We start from the raw sequence: 24640 nt of genomic DNA on the forward strand, positions 1-24640 counted from the left end.
TCATTTATACATGAAGATAGTGGGCCATGGGTCATTAGGACACATCTCAATTCTACATGAAGGTCAGTGGGTCATTAGGACACATCTCAATTGTATATGAAGAAAGTGGGTCATGGGTTATTAGGACACATCTAAATTATACATGGAGACAGCGGGCCATTGGCCATTACAACACATCTCATTTATACATGAAGACAGTGGGCCATAGACCATGGGCCATTAGGACACATCTCAATTATACATGAAGACGGTGGGTCATGGGCCATTATGACACATTTCCATTATAAATGAAGACAGTGGGCCATTGGCCATATGACACATCTCATTAATACATGAAGACAGTGGGCCATAGACCATGGGCCATTAGGACACATCTCAATTGTACATGAAGACAGTGGGTCATGGGCCATTATGACACATCTCAATTATAAATGAAGACAGTGGGCCAACAGTCATTAGGACACATCTCAATTTTACGTAAAAGTCAGTGGGCCATTATGACACATTTCAATTATAAATGAAGACTGCGGGCCATTGACCATAACGACACATCTCATTAATACACAAAGACAGTGGGCCATTGGCCATTAGGACACATCTTAATTATACATGAAGACGGTGGGCCATGGGTTATTAGGACACATCTCATTTATACATGAAGACAGTGGGCAATGTAATTACAATTTAGCAAATTAACACTGGAGTGATAGATGAGCAGATGTTGATGTGCAAGAAGAAATACTGGTGTGCAAAAGAGCCGAAAAGTAAAGAAAAATAATATGGGGATGAGGTAGGTAGATTGGAAGGGCAATTTACAGATGGGCTATGTACAGCTGCAGTGGTCGGTTAGCTGCTCAGATAGTTGATGTTTAAAGTTGGTGAAGGAAATGATAGTCTCCAACTTCAGCGATTTTTGCAATTCGTTCCAGTCACTGGCAGCAGAGATCTGGAAGGAAAGGCGGCCAAATGAGGTGTTGGCTTTGTGGATGATCAGTAAGATATACCTGCTGGAACGTGTGCTACGGGTGTGTGTTGTTATCGTGACCAGTGAACTGAGATAAGGCGGAGCTTTACCTAGCATAGACTTATAGATGACCTAGAGCCAGTGGGTCTGGCGACGAATATGTAGCGAGGGCCAGCCGACTAGAGCATACAGGTCTCAGTGGTGGTATAAGGTGATTTGGTAACAAAACGGATGGCACTGTGATAGACTGCATCCAGTTTGTTGAGTAGAGTGTTGGAAGCTATATTGTAGATGACATCGCCGAAGTCGAGGATCGGTAGGATAGTCAGTTTTACTAGGGTAAGTTTGGCGGCGTGAGTGAAGGAGACTTTGTTGCGGAATAGGAAGCCGATTCTAGATTTGATTTTGGATTGGAGATGTTTAATATGAGTCTGGAAGGAGAGTTTACAGTCTAGCCAGACACCTAGGTATTTATAGTTGTCCACATATTCACAATATCGGCGGCACGGATGTGGAACGTGAGTGGAGGAAGCCTGCCATGCCCAACCAGGTGCAGTCAGTGGAGGACCTGTACCCGGCCGAAGACTACAGCCTTCTGTCCTGAGAGCCCACAGAGGAGGATCTTCAGTGGCCAAGGGCCAGCAATTATGTAGCAGGGGTTAGGGCCAAGCGTTTTAATACGTCATTGCTAAAAAGGGTCCTCAGATCACAGGGGTTGTTTGTGTATTGGGGCACAGATAGCAAAGTGGAGGACATCAAGGCATTCAAAATGGCCACAAGGACTGATGTGCAGGAGTGAGGGCTTTGAGTCACAGGGTCTGGGATCCTTGGTGCCTCACCAGATGGTTTTGTGGGCACCAGAGCAGTGGTGGAGGTCAAGTGTCCTTATGGTGCAAGGGACCTTACCATTGAAGAGGCAATGAAGTCAAAGGATTTCTATATCAAGGGGGGAGGGTCTTACCGCCTCGGTGAAGACCCTCCTTACTAGCACCAGGTCCAAGGCTAGCTCCACATCATTGGAAGAAACACCTGCTTCTTTGTTGTGTGGACCACCAAAGCCTCCATCACCATCCCCAGCCAGCGTGACGACCTCTGAGACTCATATTGCTCCTCCTATCAGTACATGTTTTCAGGGAAGCCAATGGTCCAAAGATATCCCACATAGTTCATACACACACACTGGGCTCCCAGAATAGGTTATATTACATATAAGTTTTGCTCATAGCAGACTGCTAAAGTAATGTAGTTAAATTTATCATGGACACAGTGGCAATTTATATCTGTGATGTTCAAATTATTTCTTACCCCCTGTCTTTTACTTGCTGAAGGTCCCAGTCATCCCAGCCTGTACCTGACATTGTTAAGAAACAAGTGAGCAATGAATAAAGATCATACACAAACAATAGGCTCGTAGAATAGGTTATGACATTCACGTTTTGGTCAAAGCAGCCAACTAAAGTAATGTAATTAACGTAAGTTCAATCACAAAGGCTGGTCTGAGTGCATATCTTCACAGTTTCATTGAGTAGTACAACACAAATCAAAGCTAATTGTATTTGTCCCATGCGCCAAATACAACAGGTGTATTTCACCTTACAGTGAAATGCTTGCTTACAAGCCCTTAACCAACAATGCTTTAAGAAGATAAGATTTTTTTTAAAGTGTTCAGTAAATAAAAAAAATAACAAATAATTAAACAGCAGCAGTAAATAACAAGCCAGGCTATATACAGGGGGTACCAGTACAGAGTCAGTGTGCGGGGGCACCATTTAGTCGAGGTAATATGTCCATGTAGGTAGAGTTGAAGTGACTATGCATAGGTTATAAACAGAGAGTAGCAGCAGCATAAAAGAGGGGTCTGGGTAGCCCTTTAATTAGCTGTTCATGAGTCTTATGGCTTGGTGGTAGAAGCTGTTAAGAAGCCTTTTGGACCTAGACTTGGCGTTCCGGTACCTCTTGCCGTGCGGTAGCACAGAGAACAGTCTATGACTACGGTGACTGGAGTCTGACAATTTTTTAGGGCCTTCCTCTGACACCGCCTGATATAGAGGTCCTAGATGGCAGGAAGCTTGGCCCAAGTGATGTATCAGTGATGTTTCCAATGTATAGTCTATTACAGTGTATTGCATTGGGGGCTATGGAGGGGGTGGAGAATGAAGTGCTGCTGGATATGTACTACACAGTCCACCTCCAAAGCTAAAATATTAGGTTAGTAGAGACCCTACTGAGTATTTTCCACACCACTTTAGTTGACAGGTAGAACAAGTTTCTAAACACATATATATATATATATTTTCTCTTAATTGCCTTTTCTTGTTGGCACAAAACAAGTGGCCATTGATAAAAATGCAATATCTTTTGAATGAGTTATCCACATTGCAATGTTTTGAAATAGGGGCTTTTATTTTAAAGGTTTCCTTATTACCATACGAACGTGACGTCATCATATGTCCTGCTGGCAGAATACTGGTGGCTTGAGACCTGCAATTTGCCCTTTTAAAATAGCAGTCTCATGAGTCACTGCAAAGCTGGCTGTTAAAGGCGCTACATGGTCAATCTGGAGGCTGCATTGGCCGTGAAGCATTTACGGCGATATGGCCTCTGCAGAGGTCAGGTCAGGGCAGCGCCGAGCAGCGCTGTTGTGAAGGAAGTTGTCAAGGAAGTGAGTTTGTGTTTATACAGGACCTCCCGCCCTCACCTACCCTCAACCAATCATGTCAATGCGGAGCTATACCGAGCCCTCCCTATTGTTACAAGGTTTGAGGGGCGTACGGCGATGTGGTACAGAGCTCAATTTGGCCTCTGCGTGCCTCCTCCGGATGCTCCGCGATTGCGTCACACCATCCATTTAGTGGCTTCGACCACATTTTCAGGTCAGGCATATATTGGCTCTTGCTGTTATGAGAGTTCGTTCGTAGAGTCAGAAGGGGTAGATTAGTAGCGTATTGAATAATGTATTTTTTGAAACGGAGGAGTCGGACAGGATTTTTCAGTCAACATTAATATCCTAACCGATGGCGCCTAGGCAGCTGAAAACATGTGCTCAGAATGCCAGTCTGCATGTTGTGAAGGGAACATAGCTCCACTTTGTATTTTTCCCCAATGACGTCTGAAAGCTTAGGAAGGCTATGAATTTCTGCAAACCGAATGGCGTTGTTTGTGTATGAAATTGGATTATGAAACGATGCCCACTTTCTCGCTGACCTGACTCACTGTGGCTCTGGACTGTTTAGATGTTATATTTTATTTTCATAAAGGATCTTTGCTCCACATGCAAATCTCGAACGATAAATGCGCACAAAACTGAATGCCATAGGGGTGAACAGGTGACGTCAGTTTAGTATGCTCAGACTGGAGATGCTGGTCCCATGGATGTGCCTCGACGGGAATACGGTTCAGTGATTTGCCGTTCCAGCCCGAGCGCGTTCTACTAACGGAATCGCTTATGATGCCCAGAGGTTTACGGAGGCTCGTGCACCTGGTGCTGTTTTGCCCTATGTCGAAGGGGCTGCAGGTGGGACCACTAGCTGAGATTTGGCTGCGTTTTTGTGCCCTATATGCCATCAGATCGTTACAAATAAGAGTATTCTAGCTCTCTCTATTTGTCAGTAAATTGCTAAACCATAGACTTCTAATTAGGTAATAACACAATATACCATTGTATTGATTTGATTTTGTCTGCACAAAGTTGACACCAGGCTATTTGCCTTATGGACACGGGTGCTATTGAATATCAATGTTGGAAAGATTTGAGTGATATACATCCGTGGTATTCATTTCTTGTAAACACAAGCCTTTCAGTTTTGGCTGCAGTGAAGGTCCTGAAACTGTAAATAATGTCTTGGCAAGTTGCATGAAAATCGAGACAATTTACTACCCCCAGAGTATGGGTTCTGCACGCACTTATGAATTAAAAGTGATTATTCATATTCATTTGCAACCTGGTCTCAGAGCATTGCATATTATTCTGTACGTACACTGAACAAAAATATAAACGCAACATGTAAAGTGTTGGTCCCATGTTTCATAAACTGAAATTAAAGATTCCAGAAATGTTCCATATGCACAAAAAGCTTATTTTTCTCAACTTTTGTGCACAAATGTGCTTACATCCCTGTTAGTGAGCATTTCTCATTCGCCAAGAGCATCCATCCACCTGACAGGTGTGGCATATCAAGAAGCTCATTAAACAGCATGATTGTTACACCTTGTGCTGGGGAAAATGTGCAGTTTTGTCACACAACACAATGCCACAGATGTCTCAAGTTTTGAGGTAGCATGCAATTGGCATGCTGACTGCAGGAATGTCGACCAGAACTGTTGCCAGAGAATTGAATGTTCATTTCTACACCATAGGCCGCCTTCAGCGTCATTTTAGAAAATTTGGCAGTATGTTCAACCGGCCTCACAACCGCAGACCATGTGTATGGCGTCGTGTGGGTTAGCAGTTTGCTGACGTCAATGTGGTGTACAGAGTTCCCCATGGTGGCGGTGGGGTTATGGTATAGGTAGGCATAAGCTACAGACATTGAACACAATTGCATTTTATTGACGGCAATTTGAATGCACAGAGATACCATGACAATATCCTGAGGCCCATTGTCTTGCCATTCATCGGCTGCCCTCACCTCATGTTTCAGTATAATAATGCACGGCTCCATGTTGCAAGGATGTGTATGTACACTCTTCCTGGAAGCTGAAAATGTCCCAGATCTTCCATGGCCTGCATACTCACAAGACATGTCACCCATTGAGCAGGTTTGGCATGCTCTGGATCGACATGTATGACAGCGTGTTCTATTTCCCGCCAATATCCAGCAACTTTGCACAGCCATTGAAGAGGAGTGGAACAACATTCCAAAGGCCAGAATCAACAGACTGATCAACTCTATGCGAAGGAGGTGTGTCGCGCTGCATGAGGCAAATGGTGATCACACCAGATACTGACTGGTTTTCTGATCCATTCCCTTATTGTTTTTTTAAGCTATCTGTGAACAACAGATGCATATCTGGGCCTAATGAATTTATTTAAACTGATTGATTTCTTTATATGAACTGTATCTCAGTAAAATTGTTGCATGTTACGTTTATATTTTTGTTCAGTATAAATCCTGGACACTCCATTTAGTATGATATATTATGTTTGGTATGGTTACATAAAACAGATGGTTACTTAAGACAAAAACGAAGGAGGGTGGCTGGTTGGTGTGACTGGGTAGGCCTATAACGTGAATGTTTAGCAACCCAAGGGTTGTGAGTTCAAATATTATCAAGAACAATTTTAGCATTTTAGCACATTTTCAACTACTTACTACTTTTGAGCTACTTTGCAACTACTTAGCATGTTTGCTAACCGTTCCCCTAAACTTAACCCTTTTATCTTCCCCTAGCCTTAACCCTTTACTCTAACTCCTAAACTTAACCCTAACCCCTAGGTAACGTTAGCCACCTAGCTAGAATTCGTAACATATCTTACATTTTGCAAATTTGTGACATATTGTACATTTTTCAAATTCATAAAATATTGTACGTTTTTCAAATTCGTAACATACAATACAAATTGTAATTCCGAATATATCATATGAAATGGGGGATGGACATCCACAAATTAATACATGCCATACGAAACATAACATAACATACTAAATGGAGTTTCTCAGGTTTGCGTACAGCATAATACAAAATGCTCTGAGACCAGGTTGTCATTTTGTGACAACCAAACCTTATACTCAATGAATGTTTGAGGAGTAAAAGAAAGGTGCCAGGAATGGCAAGACTGCAAATTTCTTTGCACATTAGAGAGTTCAACAAGAGGGCATCTGTTTAAAATGTAACTTTGTAGATGCCCCTCTCTGATATGGCACTACAGCCAACAGTAAATTGCCACACATGCTCCTGCTCCCCCTCCCTGGCGCTCGAGGGTGCCAGGCTGCCCATCATTACACACACCTGTCACCATCGTTGGCTCGAGAGGTTTTCTTGCCTCAGCTGACTCGTCAGGCCCACGCCTCAGCCGACTCGTTAGGCTCCCACGCCTCAGCCGGCTCGTCAGGCTTTCACACCTCAGCGGGATCGTCAGGCTTCCATGCCCAAGCCGGCTCCCATGTCTTGGCCAGCCCATCAGGCTCACCCAGGTGGGACGCCGGGTGGCACCCCTAGAGGGGGTGGGGTACTGTCACACCAGCTCCCGCTCCTCCTGCCTGGCGCTCGAGGACGCCAGGCTGCCCATTATTACGCACCTGTCACCAGCATCTGCGCTTCTTTGGACTCACCTGGACTCCATTACTTTGTTGATTTTTTCCCCCCTATATCTGTCTTTTCCTCGGTTTGATCTCCGTGTCAGCATTATTGTTGTTGTTTCCCCTGTTCAGACGCTGTCCTGTTTCATGTCAGATATTTATAAATGTTGACTCCCTGTACTTGCTTCTCATCTCCCAGCGTCTGTCCTTATATAAATACAGGTTCCAATGGGTCATTGAGTTAGAGCATGCTGCTGGCCAAATCAGGGTTGTGCATTTTCTTCCCCGCAATGGCCATGCTGATAGTTCTGTATTTCGCCTTGGATAAAAATGTCTTCCACAAGACCATATTATAATGATTGCTTAGATTTCTCAGTGTCTTTATGGCCTAAAACCCCTCTCTTCCTCAGCATGTGTGTCTTGTTTGGGATAAAGCAGAAGACACATATCTGTAGGACTGTGGACTTTGGTCAATGTGTAATCTTCTCCTCTTCTGTGTAGAGTCGTCTCCCGGCGTTAAAGGTGAAGTACCTGCTGCTGGCCTGGCTGGGGATCCTGGTAGCCAGCTGGGTCCTCTACATGCAGTACGCCTCCTACTCAGAGCTCTGCCGAGGACACGTCTGCCACATGGTCATTGTAAGTATGAAACAGCGTGAACACCCTGACACCTCCTACGAAGGAAGGAGAAAGAGAGAACGTGGGAGTCATGGATTGGAAGAAAATATAAAGGGACTGGAAGGGCAAGCTGTGGGTGGAAGATGGAACACTAAGGTCTGGAAATGGACAGATGGAAAAAGTGAATGAGAAAAAGGGTAATCTGTATTTAGTGTCAGTGACTGCTGAGTGCAGGATGGTTCCTCTTATACAGTGGGGCAAAAAAGTATTTAGTCAGCCACCAATTGTGCAAGTTCTCCCACTTAAAAAGACGAGAGAGGCCTGTAATTTTCATCATCATTTTCATCACTTCAACTATGACAGACAAAATGAGAAAAAAAATCCAGAAAATCACATTGTAGGATTTTTAATGAATTTATTTGCAAATTATGGTGGAAAATAAGTATTTGGTCAATAACAAAAGTTTATCTCAACACTTTGTTATATACCCTTTGTTGGCAATGACAGAGGTCAAACGTTTTCTGTAAGTCTTCACAAGGTTTTCACACACTGTTGCTGGTATTTTGGCCCATTCCTCCATGCAGATCTCCTCTAGAGCAGTGATGTTTTGGGGATGTTGTTGGGCAACACGAACTTTCAACTCCCTCCAAAGATTTTCTATGGGGTTGAGATCTGGAGACGGGCTAGGCCACTCCAGGACCTTGAAATGCTTCTTACGAAGCCGCTTCTTACGAAGCCACTCCTTCGTTGCCCGGGCGGTGTGTTTGGGATCATTGTCATGCTGAAAGACCCAGCCACGTTTCATCTTCAATGCCCTTGCTGATGGAAGGAGGTTTTCACTCAAAATCTCACGATACATGGCCCCATTCATTCTTTCATTTACACGGATCAGTTGTCCTGGTCCCTTTGCAGAAAAACAGCCCCAAAGCATGATGTTTCCACCCCCATGCTTCACAGTAGGTATGCTGTTCTTTGGATGCAACTCAGCATTCTTTGTCCTCCAAACACGACGAGTTGAGTTTTTACCAAAAAGTTATATTTTGGTTTCATCTGACCATATGACATTCTCCCAATCTTCTTCTGGATCATCCAAATGCTCTCTAGGAAACTTCAGACGGGCCTGGACATGTACTGGCTTAAGCAGGGGGACACGTATGGCACTGCAGGATTTGAGTCCCTGGCGGCGTAGTGTGTTACTGATGGTAGGCTTTGTTACTTTGGTCCCAGCTCTCTGCAGGTCATTCACTAGGTCCCCACGTGTGGTTCTGGGATTTTTGCTCACCGTTCTTGTGATCATTTTGACCCCACGGGGTGAGATCTTGCATGGAGCCCCAGATCGAGGGAGATTATCAGTGGTCTTGTATGTCTTCCATTTCCTAATAATTGCTCCCACAGTTGATTTCTTCAAACCAAGCTGCTTACCTATTGCAGATTCAGTCTTCCCAGCCTGGTGCAAGTCTACAATTTTGTTTCTGGTGTCCTTTGACAGCTCTTTGGTCTTGGCCATAGTGGAGTTTGGAGTGTGACTGTTTGAGGTTGTGGACAGGTGTCTTTTATACTGATAACAAGTTCAAACAGGTGCCATTAATACAGGTAACGAGTGGAGGACAGAGGAGCCTCTTAAAGAAGAAGTTACAGGTCTGTGAGAGCCAGAAATCTTGCTTGTTTGTAGGTGACCAAATACTTATTTTCCACCATAATTTGCAAATAAATTCATTAAAAATCCTACAATGTGATTTTCTGGATTTTTCTTTCTCATTTTGTCTGTCATAGTTGAAGTGTACCTATGATGAAAATTACAGGCCTCTCTCATCTTTTTAAGTGGGAGAACTTGCGCAATTGGTGGCTGACTAAATACTTTTTTGCCCCACTGTAATAGAGTAGCACATTTGGACCAGGAAAAAGTAATTCACAGAATACCTGATAAGAGTAACACTGGATGAGAAATCAGTGATGTAACAGAGAGCCTGCATCCAAAATGTCATCTTATTTACTCAGGCTCTGTCCAAAATGTGTGCACTAAATAGGGAATAGGGTGCCATTTAATGATAGGCCACAGGAGAAGTGACTCTACTCTAGTTTCCTTAAGCATTGCTCCCTGTGAAAAACAGTGGTGAGAAGTAACCAATCATTCCCAGATCAACAACGTCAGCACAGTCATTTCCCTCGTCACATATTTTACATTTCAGGTTGAATTTAAGCAGGAAGTGCGAGATCCCTGTGAAATATTACATGTATACTCTGAAGTGGGAGTGTTTGTTGCTCAGCAGTCAGCACACACATATTCAGAAGTAAAGGATCAAGAGAGAGAGAGGGGAAGGGTAAAGATGAATGGCCAGCCTGAGGTGGTCCTGTTTTGGTGTCTTTATCTATGTATAGTGTTACTGTGATGAATAAGGCAGTACTATTGTGCCCTACTCTTCCTTATGCTGTGAGAGGGAGAGGCAGGCTGTCTGTCTCAGGACATACAAACAGGGAAAACAGTGTCTGGAAAGGGGGAACATGGAGAGAGGAGATAGCGGGATGGAGAGTGTAAAAGAGAGAAGGAAGGAGTGAGTGTTGTCATTGTTGTGTGTGTCCCGCTAGGCTAATTTGCACATTAGTGTGACATTAAGGACGACTGGGCCTTTAATTGGTTGGCTCCCAACCAAAGTGGCCAAAATGAAGTCATGTTACCATAGCAACTGTTATACTGTGGAGAAGGAGGTCACAGCCTATAGTCTTTATTTGTCAATTTTGCTTTGCAAGAGTGAAACTGTTTGGGTGGATCTCATCTTACTGTGGCACTAGCTACTGGAGCAGTGGATTTAGCTACAGGCTGGCGTGCTGCCTGGATGTTTTGCCTGGATGTTTCCTAAACAAGATAATCTCACACCCACACATGCTAATTTATGCAATGACTTTTCTTCTCCTTTCTGCTTATGCGAACATTCTTTTCCAGATATTTTTTGGGGGTTGGGGTATATCGCTACACAGTGCCAACAATGGTGCCAAGCTCAGGGTGGACCAAATATAACCGATACATGTGTATGAACACATAAGCCATCTCACAGGGGGTGAAAATAAGTTGACATCTGTGTGGAAACTGGAAAATCCTCACCATTGTTATCTACAGTATTAAAAAAAACGATGGTTTGCGTGCAGGTGGGTATCTCCACCTGGGATTTAGGCCATAGTACATATGAGGGAGAGATACAATTATTCACATTTGACAATTTGACAATAGCTGTATTTTTTTTTAGCTCACCTTTTTCCTAACCTTTACCTAATTCACCTAACCTGCTAAGTAAGTTCTCCTAACCTGCTAAGAAAGTTCTCCTAACCTGCTAAGTAAGTTCTCCTAACCTGCTATATTGTAGGATCCTTGGATCCTCTTCCTGTTGATAATGTGATGACGTATTTTCCTGTTTCCTGTCTGTCTGTCTCAGTGTGACCACTACAGGAGAGGGATTATCTCAGGGTCGTCCTGCAAGGCCCTGTGTGAGGAGAGGAGCCTGACCCTGCAGCGATGCATGTCCACCTCTTCCACACACCAAGTAGGTAACACATACACACACATCAGGTAATACCCACGCACACACACTCTATCTACTCTGTCTCTATGTAATGGGTATATTTACCTGTGGTTCTAGGTGTACAGTGGTCTGTGGAAGGACAGGCCTGTGGTGATAAAGTGTGGTCTAGAAGAGCCTCTGAAGGGGGACGTGGCTCCCGACTCTGTACTGAGACAGGAAATTACCCTGTTTGACAAGCCCACCCGCGGGACCTCCATGGATGAGTTCAGAGAGATGTTGCACAGCTTTCTCAAGGTCTGGTTGCCCATTTTACTTCCTGTCCATCCTCACAGTTAGATTAGATAGAAGAGCTTTCCACAATAGACATGTTGGTTGTTTAGCAACACAACTGAGGTGTGTGTAACTATGGGGAAAAACAGACAGGGTTGGCTAAGATAGAAGCTATATTTAGTCTCCGATGTTTATTGAAAACTTAAATACATTTGTACAATGAGCACTTGTCTTTCAATTAAATCGTTAGTTGTTGGTTAACTAGCTAGTGAATTTGAACCATATTAGCATTGACTTGAAATCAGTCAAAACATAGTATCAATAACAAGCTGAAACAAGCCACTTACGATTCCCCACATTTTATTAATTTTTTTATTTCACCTTTATTTAACCAGGTAGGCTAGTTGAGAACAAGTTCTCATTTACAACTGCGACCTGGCCAAGATAAAGCATAGCAGTGTGAACAGACAACCCAGAGTTACACATGGAGTAAACAATTTAACAAGTCAATAACACAGTAGAAAAAAAATAAAAAAATGAGAGTCTATATACATTGTGTGCAAAACGCATGAGGAGGTAGGCGAATAATTACAATTTTGCAGATTAACACTGGAGTGATAAATGATCAGATGGTCATGTACAGGTAGAGATACTGGTGTGCAAAAGAGCCGAAAAGTAAATAAATATAAACAGTATGGGGATGAGGTAGGTAAATTGGGTGGGCTATTTACCGATAGACTATGTACAGCTGCAGCGATCGGTTAGCTGCTCAGATAGCAGATGTTTGAAGTTGGTGAGGGAGATAAAAGTCTCCAACTTCAGCGATTTTTGCAATTCGTTCCAGTCACAGGCAGCAGAGAACTGGAACAAAAGGCGGCCAAATGAGGTGTTGGCTTTAGGGATGATCAGTGAGATACATCTGCTGGAGCGCGTGCTACAGGTGGGTGTTGCCATCGTGACCAGTAAACTGAGATAAGGCGGAGCTTTACCTAGCATGGACTTGTAGATGACCTGGAGCCAGTGGGTCTGGCGACGAATATGTAGCGAGGGCCAGCCGACTAGAGCATACAGGTCGCAGTGGTGGGTGGTATAAGGTGCTTTAGTAACAAAACGGATGGCACTGTGATAAACTGCATCCAGTTTGCTAAGTAGAGTATTGGAAGCTATTTTGTAGATGACAACGCCGAAGTCGAGGATCGGTAGGATAGTCAGTTTTACTAGGGTAAGTTTGGCGGCGTGAGTGAAGGAGGCTTTGTTGCGGAATAGAAAGCCAATTCTAGATTTGATTTTAGATTGGATATGTTTGATATGAGTCTGGAAGGAGAGTTTACAGTCTAGCCAGACACCTAGGTACTTATAAGATGTCCACATATTCTAGGTAGGAACCATCCAGGGTGGTAATGCTAGTCGGGCGTGCGGGTGCAGGCAGCGAACGGTGAAAAGCATGCATTTGGTTTTACTAGCGTTTAAGAGCAGTTGGAAGCTACGGAAGGAGTGTTGTATGGCGTTGAAGCTCGTTTGGAGGTTAGATAGCACAGTGTCCAAGGAAGGGCCGGAAGTATACAGAATGGTGTCGTTTGCGTAGAGGTGGATCAGGGAATCGCCCGCAGCAAGAGCAACATCATTGATATATAAAGAGAAAAGAGTCGGCCCGAGAATTGAACCCTGTGGCACCCCCATAGAGACTGCCAGAGGACCGGACAACATGCCCTCCGATTTGACACACTGAACTCTTGTCTGCAAAGTAATTGGTGAACCAGGCAAGGCAGTCATTAGAAAAACCGAGGCTACTGAGTCTGCCGATAAGAATATGGTGATTGACAGAGTCGAAAGCCTTGGCCAGGTCGATGAAGACGGCTGCACAGTTCTGTCTTTTATCGATGGCGGTTATGATATCGTTTAGTACCTTGAGTGTGGCTGAGGTGCACCCGTGACCGGCTCGAAACCAGATTGCACAGCGGAGAAGGTACGGTGGGATTCGAGATGGTCAGTGACAAAGTGCAAATTTCTGCCTGAAGAAGCTGGCCTTGGCTTTCCTGACTGACTGCGTGTATTGGTTCCTGACTTCCCTGAACAGTTGCATATCGCGGGGACTATTCGATGCTATTGCAGTCCGCCACAGGATGTTTTTGTGCTGGTTGAGGGCAGTCAGGTCTGGAGTGAACCAAGGGCTATATCTGTTCTTAGTTCTGCATTTTTTGAACGGAGCATGTTTCTTGCCATTCTTGCTAGCAATCTGGCCATCCAGAATCACAACAACAGGATGACATCTGCCCCATGGAAGCGCACATCGTTTTCGTGACGTTGTCAACTAACCCATCTATAGGGAACTGGTGTTTTCTGGTACAGGCTGTGTTACAGGCATGCACATTCAAAATGCACATGAACTCAACCCCTCAATCAGAGAGGAGGGAGAATAGAGTGTGTGATGGAACGAGGCGGTAGGGGGAGGGAGGGAGAGGGGGAGGGAGAGGCAGAGAGAGGTTAGGGGCTGAAGCCCCGTGCCAAATATAACCCTACACGTCATTGTCAGTACAATGGCTCCACTCTCAGCCGCATAGAGATGGGCTGAGAGTGGGGAAGGGAATAAGTTACATGGAAGAAATCTAGCACATTTCAATCATTCCTCACAGTCTCGTTTTTATTATGGTGTGTACGACTAACTGAACTGAAAAGTGAACTGTTTTTGGTTGTCTATTTTTTTTCTTTAAATAGCATTATATACACTCAGTGGCCAGTTTATTAGGGACACCACCCCATTCATGAAAATAGTTTGCTCCTACTGACAATAGCTATGTTTCCATTAACTTGTCCAGTGATTTTTTTTGTCGACATGTAGAACATTTGAATAGAAAATAGATGTGACAATTGCCTGTTAGGTTGCGTTTCCATTGAACTATCTTGAGTCGATTTAAAAACAGCTGGATGTAATGAATTCACACCTAAACAGTTTTTCAGAAAAACCCAGTGTCTAATAAAAATGTAGTGGTTGAAGTGTTACCATTATCCATTCAGGCAAATTGCACGTTAATACATTGCTGGCATTTGTATGCCATCCCACCTATCTGTTTCATGTCTCAGGTAGCCTGCAAAAGCCAGCATGCAAAAATTGACTAATATTTGCCACATTCTAATAACTCCTATGTTCCTATCATATCGGCTGCCTAGGCTAGTCCGTGCCATGGTGAAATTTGCACTCCTGTAGAGCTGAAATAATTGGATGGTGAAACTTGCCAGCCAACCAGAAAAGCAAGGTGAGCAGTGGAAACGCGTTCTCTGGAGTGATGAATCACGCTTCACCATCTGGCAATCCGACGGACAAATCTGGGTTTGGTGGATGCCAGGATAACGCTACCTGCCCAATACATAGTGCCAACTGTAAAGTTTGGTGGAGGAGAAATAATGGTCTGGGGCTGTTTTTCATGGTTTTTCATGGTTCGGGCTAGGCCCCTTAGTTCCAGTGAAGGGAAATCTTAAAACAACACCATACAATGGCATTCTAGATGATTCTGTGCTTCCAACTTTGTGGCAACAGTTTGGGGAAGGCCCTTTCCTGTTTCAGCATGACAATGCACTCGTGCACAAAGTGAGGCCCATACAGAAATAGTTTGTCAAGATTGGTGTGGAAGAACTTGACTAGCCTGCACAGAGCCCTGACCTCAACCCCATCGAACATCTTTGGGATGAATTGGAACGCCGACTGCGAGCCAGGCCTAATCGCCCAACATCAGTGCCAGACCTCACTAATGTTCATGTGGCTGAATGGAAGCAAGCCCCCCTAGCAATGTTCCAACATCTAGTGGAAAGCCTTCACAGAAGAGTGGAGCAAATGGAGGACAAACTCCATATTAATGCCCATGATTTTGGAATTAGATGTTCGACAAGCAGGTGTTCATATATTTTTGATCATGCAGCCATATCTAGAAAAAAATTATTCCAAAGACTGGACCTAAAATTGTATATGAACAATAATTCCTATGTCGAAGATGTGAAAAATATTTGTTGGTCTGATTTGTCTAATGAGGAACATTCGGATGCTGCATTTATGAAAATGCTTCTTCTGGTTACTGATAGGCATGCGCCCATCACGAAACTGACTGTTAGAACTGCGAAATCCCCATGGATAGATGATGAATTGAAAAACTATGGCTGAGAGGGATGAGGCAGAGGGAAAAGTCTGACAACAAAGCAGACTGGTAAACATACAGTAAATTGAGAAATCACGTAACTAAACAAAAATAAGAAACTATACTATGGAACAAAGATGAATACATTTTTGTCAAAAACGCAAACTCGGCTCTATCCTTCATTGAGGCAGATGGCTTGTTCATAACAAAATCCTTTGATTTTCCCAACCACTTTAATAACCTTTTTGTTGACAAGATTAGCAAACGTAGGTATGACATGCAAACAACAAGTATTTAATACTGAGCCTCCATATTCATGCATAATCGTTATGGGATTTTTATCAATAATGACTAAATAAGGTATACTGCACTATAACTGGCAAGAATTCTACCCTGTCTTTCTTGTAGTATTAAATTATGTTTGTTAATTAGGAAGGGGTTATATGGCATGGACCTAGGAAGAAAGGAATGTATGTGGAGATAAGAGAGGACAGGGAGAGCTCCTCCAGAGTTATAGTGTCTGGGGGAGCCTGGAACGGTCAGCTGAGGGGTTATAAACTGTGGTTAGACTCATGAGAAAATCCATGTTGGTGTGTATGTATGTATGTATGTATGTATGTATGTATGTATGTATGTGCATAGTTTAGGATGGTATAAGAAGAAATGTATTTGTGAAAAGTTGAGAGTTCTCGCAAAGAAATTGGGATCTGATCAATTGTGAGCTGGGAATTCTGTCTGTTTTATTTAAGACCAGAACTTTACAACCTCTGGGTGTCAGACAGATAAATATAATTGGAATTTATGAACACTGATTAAATAATTACTTGACAATAATGGACAAAATAATGAAAGACAAGCACTGTAGTTTTGAGTTACACCAAGGTAAATTGCTGAGGTTGGTAGCAGAGCAGAGTACATTGTGACTCCTGTTTGCCACATCTTCAATTTAAGCCTGGAAGAAGGCATATACGCCCTCAAACATGGAGGGATGAAAAGGTCATTCCACTACCCAAGAATAGCAGAGCATCCTTTACTGGCTCAAACAGCCGACCAATCAGCCTGTTACAAGTGCTTAGCAAACTTTGGGGAAGATTGTGTTTTATCAAATACAACGTTTATTTTACAGAAAACAAATAAAAAATCATGAACTGGCACACACCCAGAGAAGATGATTTAGTGTAGAGGTGCTGACTAACGGTGAATAAACTGGAAGCTATAAAAACAAAGTGTCACACAATCCATATACAGTTGAAGTGGGAAGTTTACATACACCGTAGCCAAATACATTTCAACTCACTTTTCACAATTCCTAACATTTAATCCTAGTAACAATTCCCTGTCTTAGGTCAGTTAGGATCACCACTTTATTTTAAGAATGTGAAATGTCAGAATAATAGTTGAGAGAATGATTTATTTCATCACATTCCCAGTGGGTCAGAAGTTTACATACACTCAATTAGTATTTGGTAGCATTGCCTTTAAATTGTTTAACTTTGGTCAAACGTTTCAGGTAGCCTCCCACAAGCTTCCCACAATAAGTTGGGTGAATTTTGTCCCATTCCTCCTGACAGAGCTGGTGTAACTGAGTCAGGTTTGTAGGCCTCCTTTATCGCACATGCTTTTTCAGTTCTGCCAACAAATTTTCTATAGGCTTGAGGTCAGGGCTTTGTGATGGCCATTCCAATACCTTGACTTTGTTGTCATTAAGCCATTTTTCCACAACTTTGGAAGTATTCTTGGGGTCATTGTCCATTTGGAAGACCCATTTGCGACCAAGCTTTAACTTCCTGACTGATGTCTTGAGATGTTGCTTCAATATATCCACATAATTTCTCTTCCTCATGATGTCATCTATTTTGTGAAGTGCACCAGTCCCTCCTGCAGCAAAGCACCCCCACAACATGATGCTGCCACCCCCGTGCTTCACGGTTGGGATGGTGTTCTTTGGCACAATTGGCCTAGCGTCGTCCGGGTTAGGGAGGGTTTGGCCGGTAGGGATATCCTTGTCTCATCGCGCACCAGCGACTCCGGTGGCGTGCCAGGCGCAGTGCATGCTAACCAGGTCGCCAGGTGCACGGTGTTTCCTCCGACACATTGGTGCGGCTGGCTTCCGGGTTTGATGCGCGCTGTGTTAAGAAGCAGATAGTAATTACTAACAATTGGATACCACGAAATTGAGGAGAAAAGGGGGTTTAAAAAAAATATATAAAAAATGTAATGACCCCATCCTAAGTGTATGTAAACTTCTGACTTCAACTGTGTGTGTGTGTGTGTGTGTGTATATATATATATATATAGTGTGCGACTCTCTTTGTTTTTATAGCTTACAGAAAACAAATTCACAACAGACTTTCAGTGTGCTTATAGGGGTGCTACCGTATGGCAGCCGGCTTGGGCCATTATTGTTTTTACAAATGACCTTTCACTGACCTTGAGTAAAGCCTGTGTGTCAATGTACACTGATGACTCAACAATATACATGTTGGCTGCAACAGTAAAATAAATAACTCAGACGCTTCAGTTTTAGAGTGGGTAACTAGCAATAGGCCTGTGCTAAAAATCTCAAACTAAAAGCATATTTTTTTGTGCAAATTACGTATGCAACTCTAAACCTTTTTTAGATCTATTGTTGAATAATATGGCTATTGAGCAAATTAAGGAGACAAAACTGCTGGGTGTAACCCTAGATGGTAAGCTGTCATGGTCAAAAAAGATGCACTCAATGGCTGCTAAAATGGGAAGAGGTCTGTCCATGATAGGTTGTTGCTCTGCCTTCTTGACATCTCAGACGACCAGACAGGTCCTACAGGCACTATTTTATTTTGCACCTGGACTACTGCCCAGCTGTGTGGTCATGTGTGGCAAATAAATGTTTTTTATATATCTTGTATTGTAGTGTAATTTGCACTGTACTATGTATTAGACCTAGATATTGTGTGTATGTACTGATATGTAGGCTGTGTGTGACATTTTAAATGTACAGTGCATTCGGAAAGTTCAGATCCCTTCCCTTTTTCCACATTTTGTTGCGTTACAGCATTGTTCTAAAATGGATCAAATTACCCCATAATGACAAAGCGAAAACAGGTTTTTAAACATGTTTGCAAATGTATTAAAAATAAAAACAGAAATAGCTTATTTACAATAGTATTCAGAACCTTTGCTATGAGACTCAAAATTGAGCTCAGGTACATCCTGTTTCCATTGATCATCCTTGAGATGCTTCTACAACTTGATTGGAGTCCACCTGTGGTAAATTCAATTGATTGGACATGATTTGGAAAGGCACACACCTGTCTATTTCAGGTCCCACAGTTGACAGTGCATGTCAGAAAAAAAACAAGCCATGAGGTTGAAGGAATTGTCCAAAGAGAGATGAGACAGGATTGTGTCGATGCACAGATCTGGGGAAGGGTACTAAAAAAATCCTGCAGCATTGATGGTCCCCAAGAACACAGTGGCCTCCATCATTCTTAAATGAAAGACGTTTGGAACCACCAATAACCCAATAGTCACTCTAACAGAGCTACAGAGTTCCTCTGTGTAGATGGACAACCACCTCTGCAGCACTCCACCAAGAGTGCCTTTATGATAGAGTGGCCAGACGGAAGTCACTCTTTAGTAAAAAGCACAACAGTCTGCTTTGAGAGTGCCAAAATGCACCTAAAAGACTCTCAGACCATGAGAAACTAGATTATTTTTGTCTGATGAAATCCTGACTGAATTATTTTGCCTGAATGTCAAGCGTCACATCTGGAGGAAACCTGGCACCATCCCTACGGTGAAGTATGGTGGTGGCAGTATCATGCTGTGGGGGTGTTTTGCAGCGGCAGGGACTGGGAGATGAGGGAAATATGAACGGAACAAAGTACAGTGAGATCCTTGATGAAAAACTTCTCTAGAGTACTCAGGGCCTCAGACTGGGGACTGGACAACGACCCTAAGCACACAGCCAACACAATGCAGGAGTGGCTTCGGGACAAGTCTCTGAATGCCTTTGAGTGGCCCAGTCAGAGCCCGGACTTGAACCCAATCAAATATCTCTGGAGAAATCTGAAAATAGCTGTGCAGTGACGATCCCCATCCAACCTGACAGAGCTTGAGAGGATCTGCAGAGAAGAATGGGAGAAACTCAGGAGTGCCAAGTTTGTAGCGTCATACCCAAGAAGACTCGAGGCCATAATTGCTGCCAAAGGTGCTTCAACAAAATACTGAGTAAATGGTCTGAATACTTATGTAAATGTGATATCAGTTTTTCTTTTTATATACATTTGCAAACATTCCTAAAAACCTGTTTTTGCCTTGTCATTGTGGGGTATTTTGTGTAGGTTGATGAGATAAACACAAATAAGGCTGTAACGTAACAAAATGTGGAAAAAGTCAAGGGGTCTGAATACTTTCCGAATGCACTGGATTTCAGTCCTTTACTAATAATGTTCTGTATTATGTCATGTTTCATGTGGACCCCAGGAAGAGTAGCTGATACTTTTGCCATGGCTAATGGGGAGCCTAATACCAAATCCCAACGGATCTGTGACCAACAGATGCATATCTGTATTTCCAGTCATGTGAAATCCATAGATTAGGCCTAATATTTTTTGGGCCAAGGCTTTCGACTATGTCAATCACCACATCCTCATCGGCAGACTCGACAGCCTTGGTTTCTCAAATGATTGCCTCGCCTGGTTCACCAACTACTTCTCTGATAGAGTTCAGTGTGTCAAATCGGAGGGTCTGCTGTCCGGACCTCTGCCAGTCTCTATGGGGGTGCCACAGGGTTCAATTCTTGGACCGACTCTCTTCTCTGTATACATCAATGAGGTCGCTCTTGCTGCTGGTGAGTCTCTGATCCACCTCTACGCAGACGACACCATTCTGTATACTTCTGGCCCTTCTTTGGACACTGTGTTAACAACCCTCCAGGCAAGCTTCAATGCCATACAACTCTCCTTCCGTGGCCTCCAATTGCTCTTAAATACAAGTAAAACTAAATGCATGCTCTTCAACCGATCGCTACCTGCACCTGCCCGCCTGTCCAACATCACTACTCTGGATGGCTCTGACTTAGAATACGTGGACAACTACAAATACTAAGGTGTCTGGTTAGACTGTAAACTCTCCTTCCAGACCCATATCAAACATCTCCAATCCAAAGTTAAATCTAGAATTGGCTTCCTATTTCGCAACAAAGCATCCTTCACTCATGCTGCCAAAAATACCAGTGTAAAACTGACCATCCTACCAATCCTCGACTTTGGTGATGTCATTTACAAAATAGCCTCCAATACCCTACTCAACAAATTGGATGCAGTCTATCACAGTGCAATCCGTTTTGTCACCAAAGCCCCATATACTACCCACCATTGCGACCTGTACGCTCTCGTTGCCCGGCCCTCGCTTCATACTCGTCGCCAAACCCACTGGCTCCATGTCATCTACAAGACCCTGCTAGGTAAAGTCCCCCCTTATCTCAGCTCGCTGGTCACCATAGCATCTCCCACCTGTAGCACACGCTCCAGCAGGTATATCTCTCTAGTCACCCCCAAAACCAATTCTTTCTTTGGCCGCCTCTCCTTCCAGTTCTCTGCTGCCAATGACTGGAACGAACTACAAAAATCTCTGAAACTGGAAACACTTATCTCCCTCACTAGCTTTAAGCACCAACTGTCAGAGCAGCTCACAGATTACTGCACCTGTACATAGCCCACCTATAATTTAGCCCAAACAACTACCTCTTTCCCTACTGTATTTAATTAATTTATTTATTTTGCTCCTTTGCACCCCATTATTTTTATTTCTACTTTGCACATTCTTCCATTGCAAATCTACCATTCCAGTGTTTTACTTGCTATATTGTATTTACTTTGCCACCATGGCCTTTTTTTGCCTTTACCTCCCTTATCTCACCTCATTTGCTCACATCGTATATAGACTTGTTTATACTGTATTATTGACTGTATGTTTGTTTTACTCCATGTGTAACTCTGTGTCGTTGTATGTGTCGAACTGCTTTGCTTTATCTTGTCCAGGTCGCAATTGTAAATGAGAACTTGTTCTCAACTTGCCTACCTGGTTAAATAAAGGTGAAATAAATAAAAAATTCAATAAAAATTTACGCCATTGCTTAGTGGACAAAAACTGTAACATTCGATTGCAAGGTTTGAACATCATGGTCTCCTGTACATATCAGTTCCTCACTTCGTTTTCTCTCTGTCCTCCCTGCAGTCTAACCTGGGAGAGCAACCTTCTCTCACCACCTTGGTGGGTCGTGTCATCACCCTGGCCGATGTCAACAAGGACCGCAAGGTGTCCCTGGCGGAAGCCAAGTCTGTGTGGGCTCTCCTCCAGATTAACGAGTTCCTTCTGATGGTAGCCCTGCAGGAGAAGGAGCATACCCCCAAACTGCTGGGCTTCTGCGGGGACCTGTACGTGACTGAGCGCGTGGGCCACAGGTAAGGACCACTTTGGAAATAAGTGTTTTAATTAAAGAATGACTGTACTGGCTGATTTTAATTGGTTTTGTCCTTGTAATTTTCAAGAAATGCCACTACAAACATTTGTGTCTTGGATGTGTGGTTTGATTTGGTATTCATTGGTTTCAAATTATATTATCTGGGATTAAATGCACATCTTGTTGGTGTATGTATTATTTTTTTTACCCAGAAATAATATTACATTAAATCTACAGCTCCCTCTATAGGTTGGAGGTCCCCAGCTACCTGCAGGCATTAGTCCCAGAGGCCCTGAGCTCCAGCCTGAACCAGTGGCTGGCCCCGGCGTGGCCCCGGAGGGCCCGCATCACCATCGGCCTGCTGGAGTTCATAGAGGAGGTAAAGATAAGATAGGAGGAGCCATAGAGATAGAGGACTCATCTTTGTATCTGTGCCATTATAGCATCTGTGACAGCATGGGCAGTGCCATTGAGGCCACCTCCATTTTAAAGTAGTCAATTTTCTTCACGATTGGCTGATCCCTCCAAAAGGATCACCAGGAGGGATCAGCCAATGAAATTGGAAGTTTCCCCCTGGGTTGGCTACATTAAAATAGTGGAAGCCCAATGGTACTGCCCATGCTAATATGACCTTTTGGCCACTGGTTGCGGCTCTGTGAATACATAAAACATATCAAGCTTAGACAGAGGACAGACAATTTATAATCATTGGGAATAGAAAGTGTAGTTGTCTGATTTATAATGATCTATACACTAAACATCTGTACCCCATCAATTACAACAGGTGTTCCACGGGGCCTACGGCAGCTTCCTGATGTGTGACGCCAGCCTGCGCCACGTGGGGTATAACTTCAGGTATGACTGCAAGATGGCAGACCTGCGCAGCGTGGCGTCCGAGATGGCGGTTCGCAGGTTCCTGCGGGGACGTCGCTGCGAGACCAACGCTGACTGCACCTTCGGGCGTGACTGCACTGCCACCTGCGATCGGCTGGTGAAGCAATGTAACACAGAGGTGGTCCAGCCCAACCTAGCCAAGGTGTGTGTGATGCTACAGGACTATCTGGTGTCTGGGGCGCCCCAGGACCTCCGCATAGACCTGGAGAAGCAGCTCCGTACCTGTGTGACGCTCAGCGGCCTGGCTAGCCAGATGGAGGTGCACCACTCGCTGGTCCTCAACAACCTCAAAACCCTGCTGTGGAAGACCATCTCCAACACACAGTACTCCTGAGGACCACAGAAGAGCTGCTGGGAGCCATATGTAGGCCGGGGTCGTATTCATTTGACACCAAATAAAGGAAAATGGATTGAAACAAATGGACAATCTGAAGTTGTCCAGTAAGAAATGCAAATGTATTAACTGTTCACATAATTTTCTACGGTATGCCCTAATGACTACAACTCATTTTTCCTTAGACCGACCTTAACCAGGGAAAAAAAAACACCAGGACCTACCCATAGGAGTGAGGCAGGTCCAAACTCTACCCTATTATTTACCCTAGAGGTATTTCCCCTCCTATCCTACTTTTTTACAAACATGCCAAAAGCTTGAGTAAAACAGACTAGTAAATCACTGGCTGAAAGTGAAAATGAATGAAAATCAAATGGATTATGATTTAAAAGTAAAGGCAGTTTATTTTTATGGAAGGATTCTTTATTTTGTGAAGGAGGAAACTGTCTGGTCTATTCTCAGGGCCTTGCCTATGTAATGATAATTAACTGTACAGTATTCTACTTTAAAGAGTAGTTAAGTGTATAACTTCTATCAGGGAACGTCAATATAGAGGTGTAATGCCATGAAAATATGGGAGTGATGTAACAGTATGTGGAAAAACTACTATTTTATCTGTGTGTGAATGGTCCATCAGACAAGGTCAAATGAGATGGAAATATGGAGGGATCAATTGAGCTTTTGTGATAGATCATAACCAATCTATATTACTCAGATGAAAAAAATTAATAATAATACAGCACTCCAAACTATGGCAATGTTTCTAGACTAAAAAAATTGAAGTAGTATTTTATGAATTATACAACAGGTTGGGCTAATCCTGAATGCTGATTGGGTAAAACCGCATTCCAGCCAGTACCACCATCTAAATTACTATTTACTGTTCCATCTGATTGCGCAATCCACTGTCTGGCGATATCGCACCTCATTAGCTCATTGCTATGATGCATCCAAATAAATAATAATTAAAAATTCCAAATAAGCATTGTTTGACATGACTGAGTTAGCCGTAGTTGGCTAGCTAGCAAGCAAGGGATAAGAAGGTTGCCAGCCAGCATGGCAATGGAACATTAAGAATGAACGACTGACACAGAACAAAAAATTGAACGACTGGGGCGCGTCTCTGGCAACCGAAACACCAGACGGCTTGGGTAGCAACCCTAGATTTGTGTCGGGACTGTCTTGTGGAACAATGAAATAGTATGAACAAATTCATCAAATCAAAATGTTA

The 24640-nt window shown here is 43.4% G+C and overlaps 1 protein-coding gene across 1 annotated transcript; it reads left to right on the forward strand.

Annotated features, from left to right (window-relative positions):
* The first annotated feature begins 3840 nt into the window (after positions 1-3840).
* LOC139409880 (divergent protein kinase domain 1B-like) lies at positions 3841-23497 on the forward strand. Its single transcript, XM_071155275.1, has 7 exons — positions 3841-4478; positions 7705-7839; positions 11247-11354; positions 11451-11627; positions 21956-22182; positions 22419-22560; positions 22966-23497. Exons 1-7 carry the CDS (start codon positions 4410-4412, stop codon positions 23407-23409), a joined length of 1302 nt encoding a protein of 433 aa, XP_071011376.1. The 5' UTR covers positions 3841-4409; the 3' UTR covers positions 23410-23497.
* Positions 23498-24640: the final 1143 nt, after the last annotated feature.

The sequence above is a fragment of the Oncorhynchus clarkii genome, chromosome 5 (genome assembly GCF_045791955.1).
Source record: "Oncorhynchus clarkii lewisi isolate Uvic-CL-2024 chromosome 5, UVic_Ocla_1.0, whole genome shotgun sequence".
NCBI lineage: Eukaryota > Metazoa > Chordata > Actinopteri > Salmoniformes > Salmonidae > Oncorhynchus > Oncorhynchus clarkii.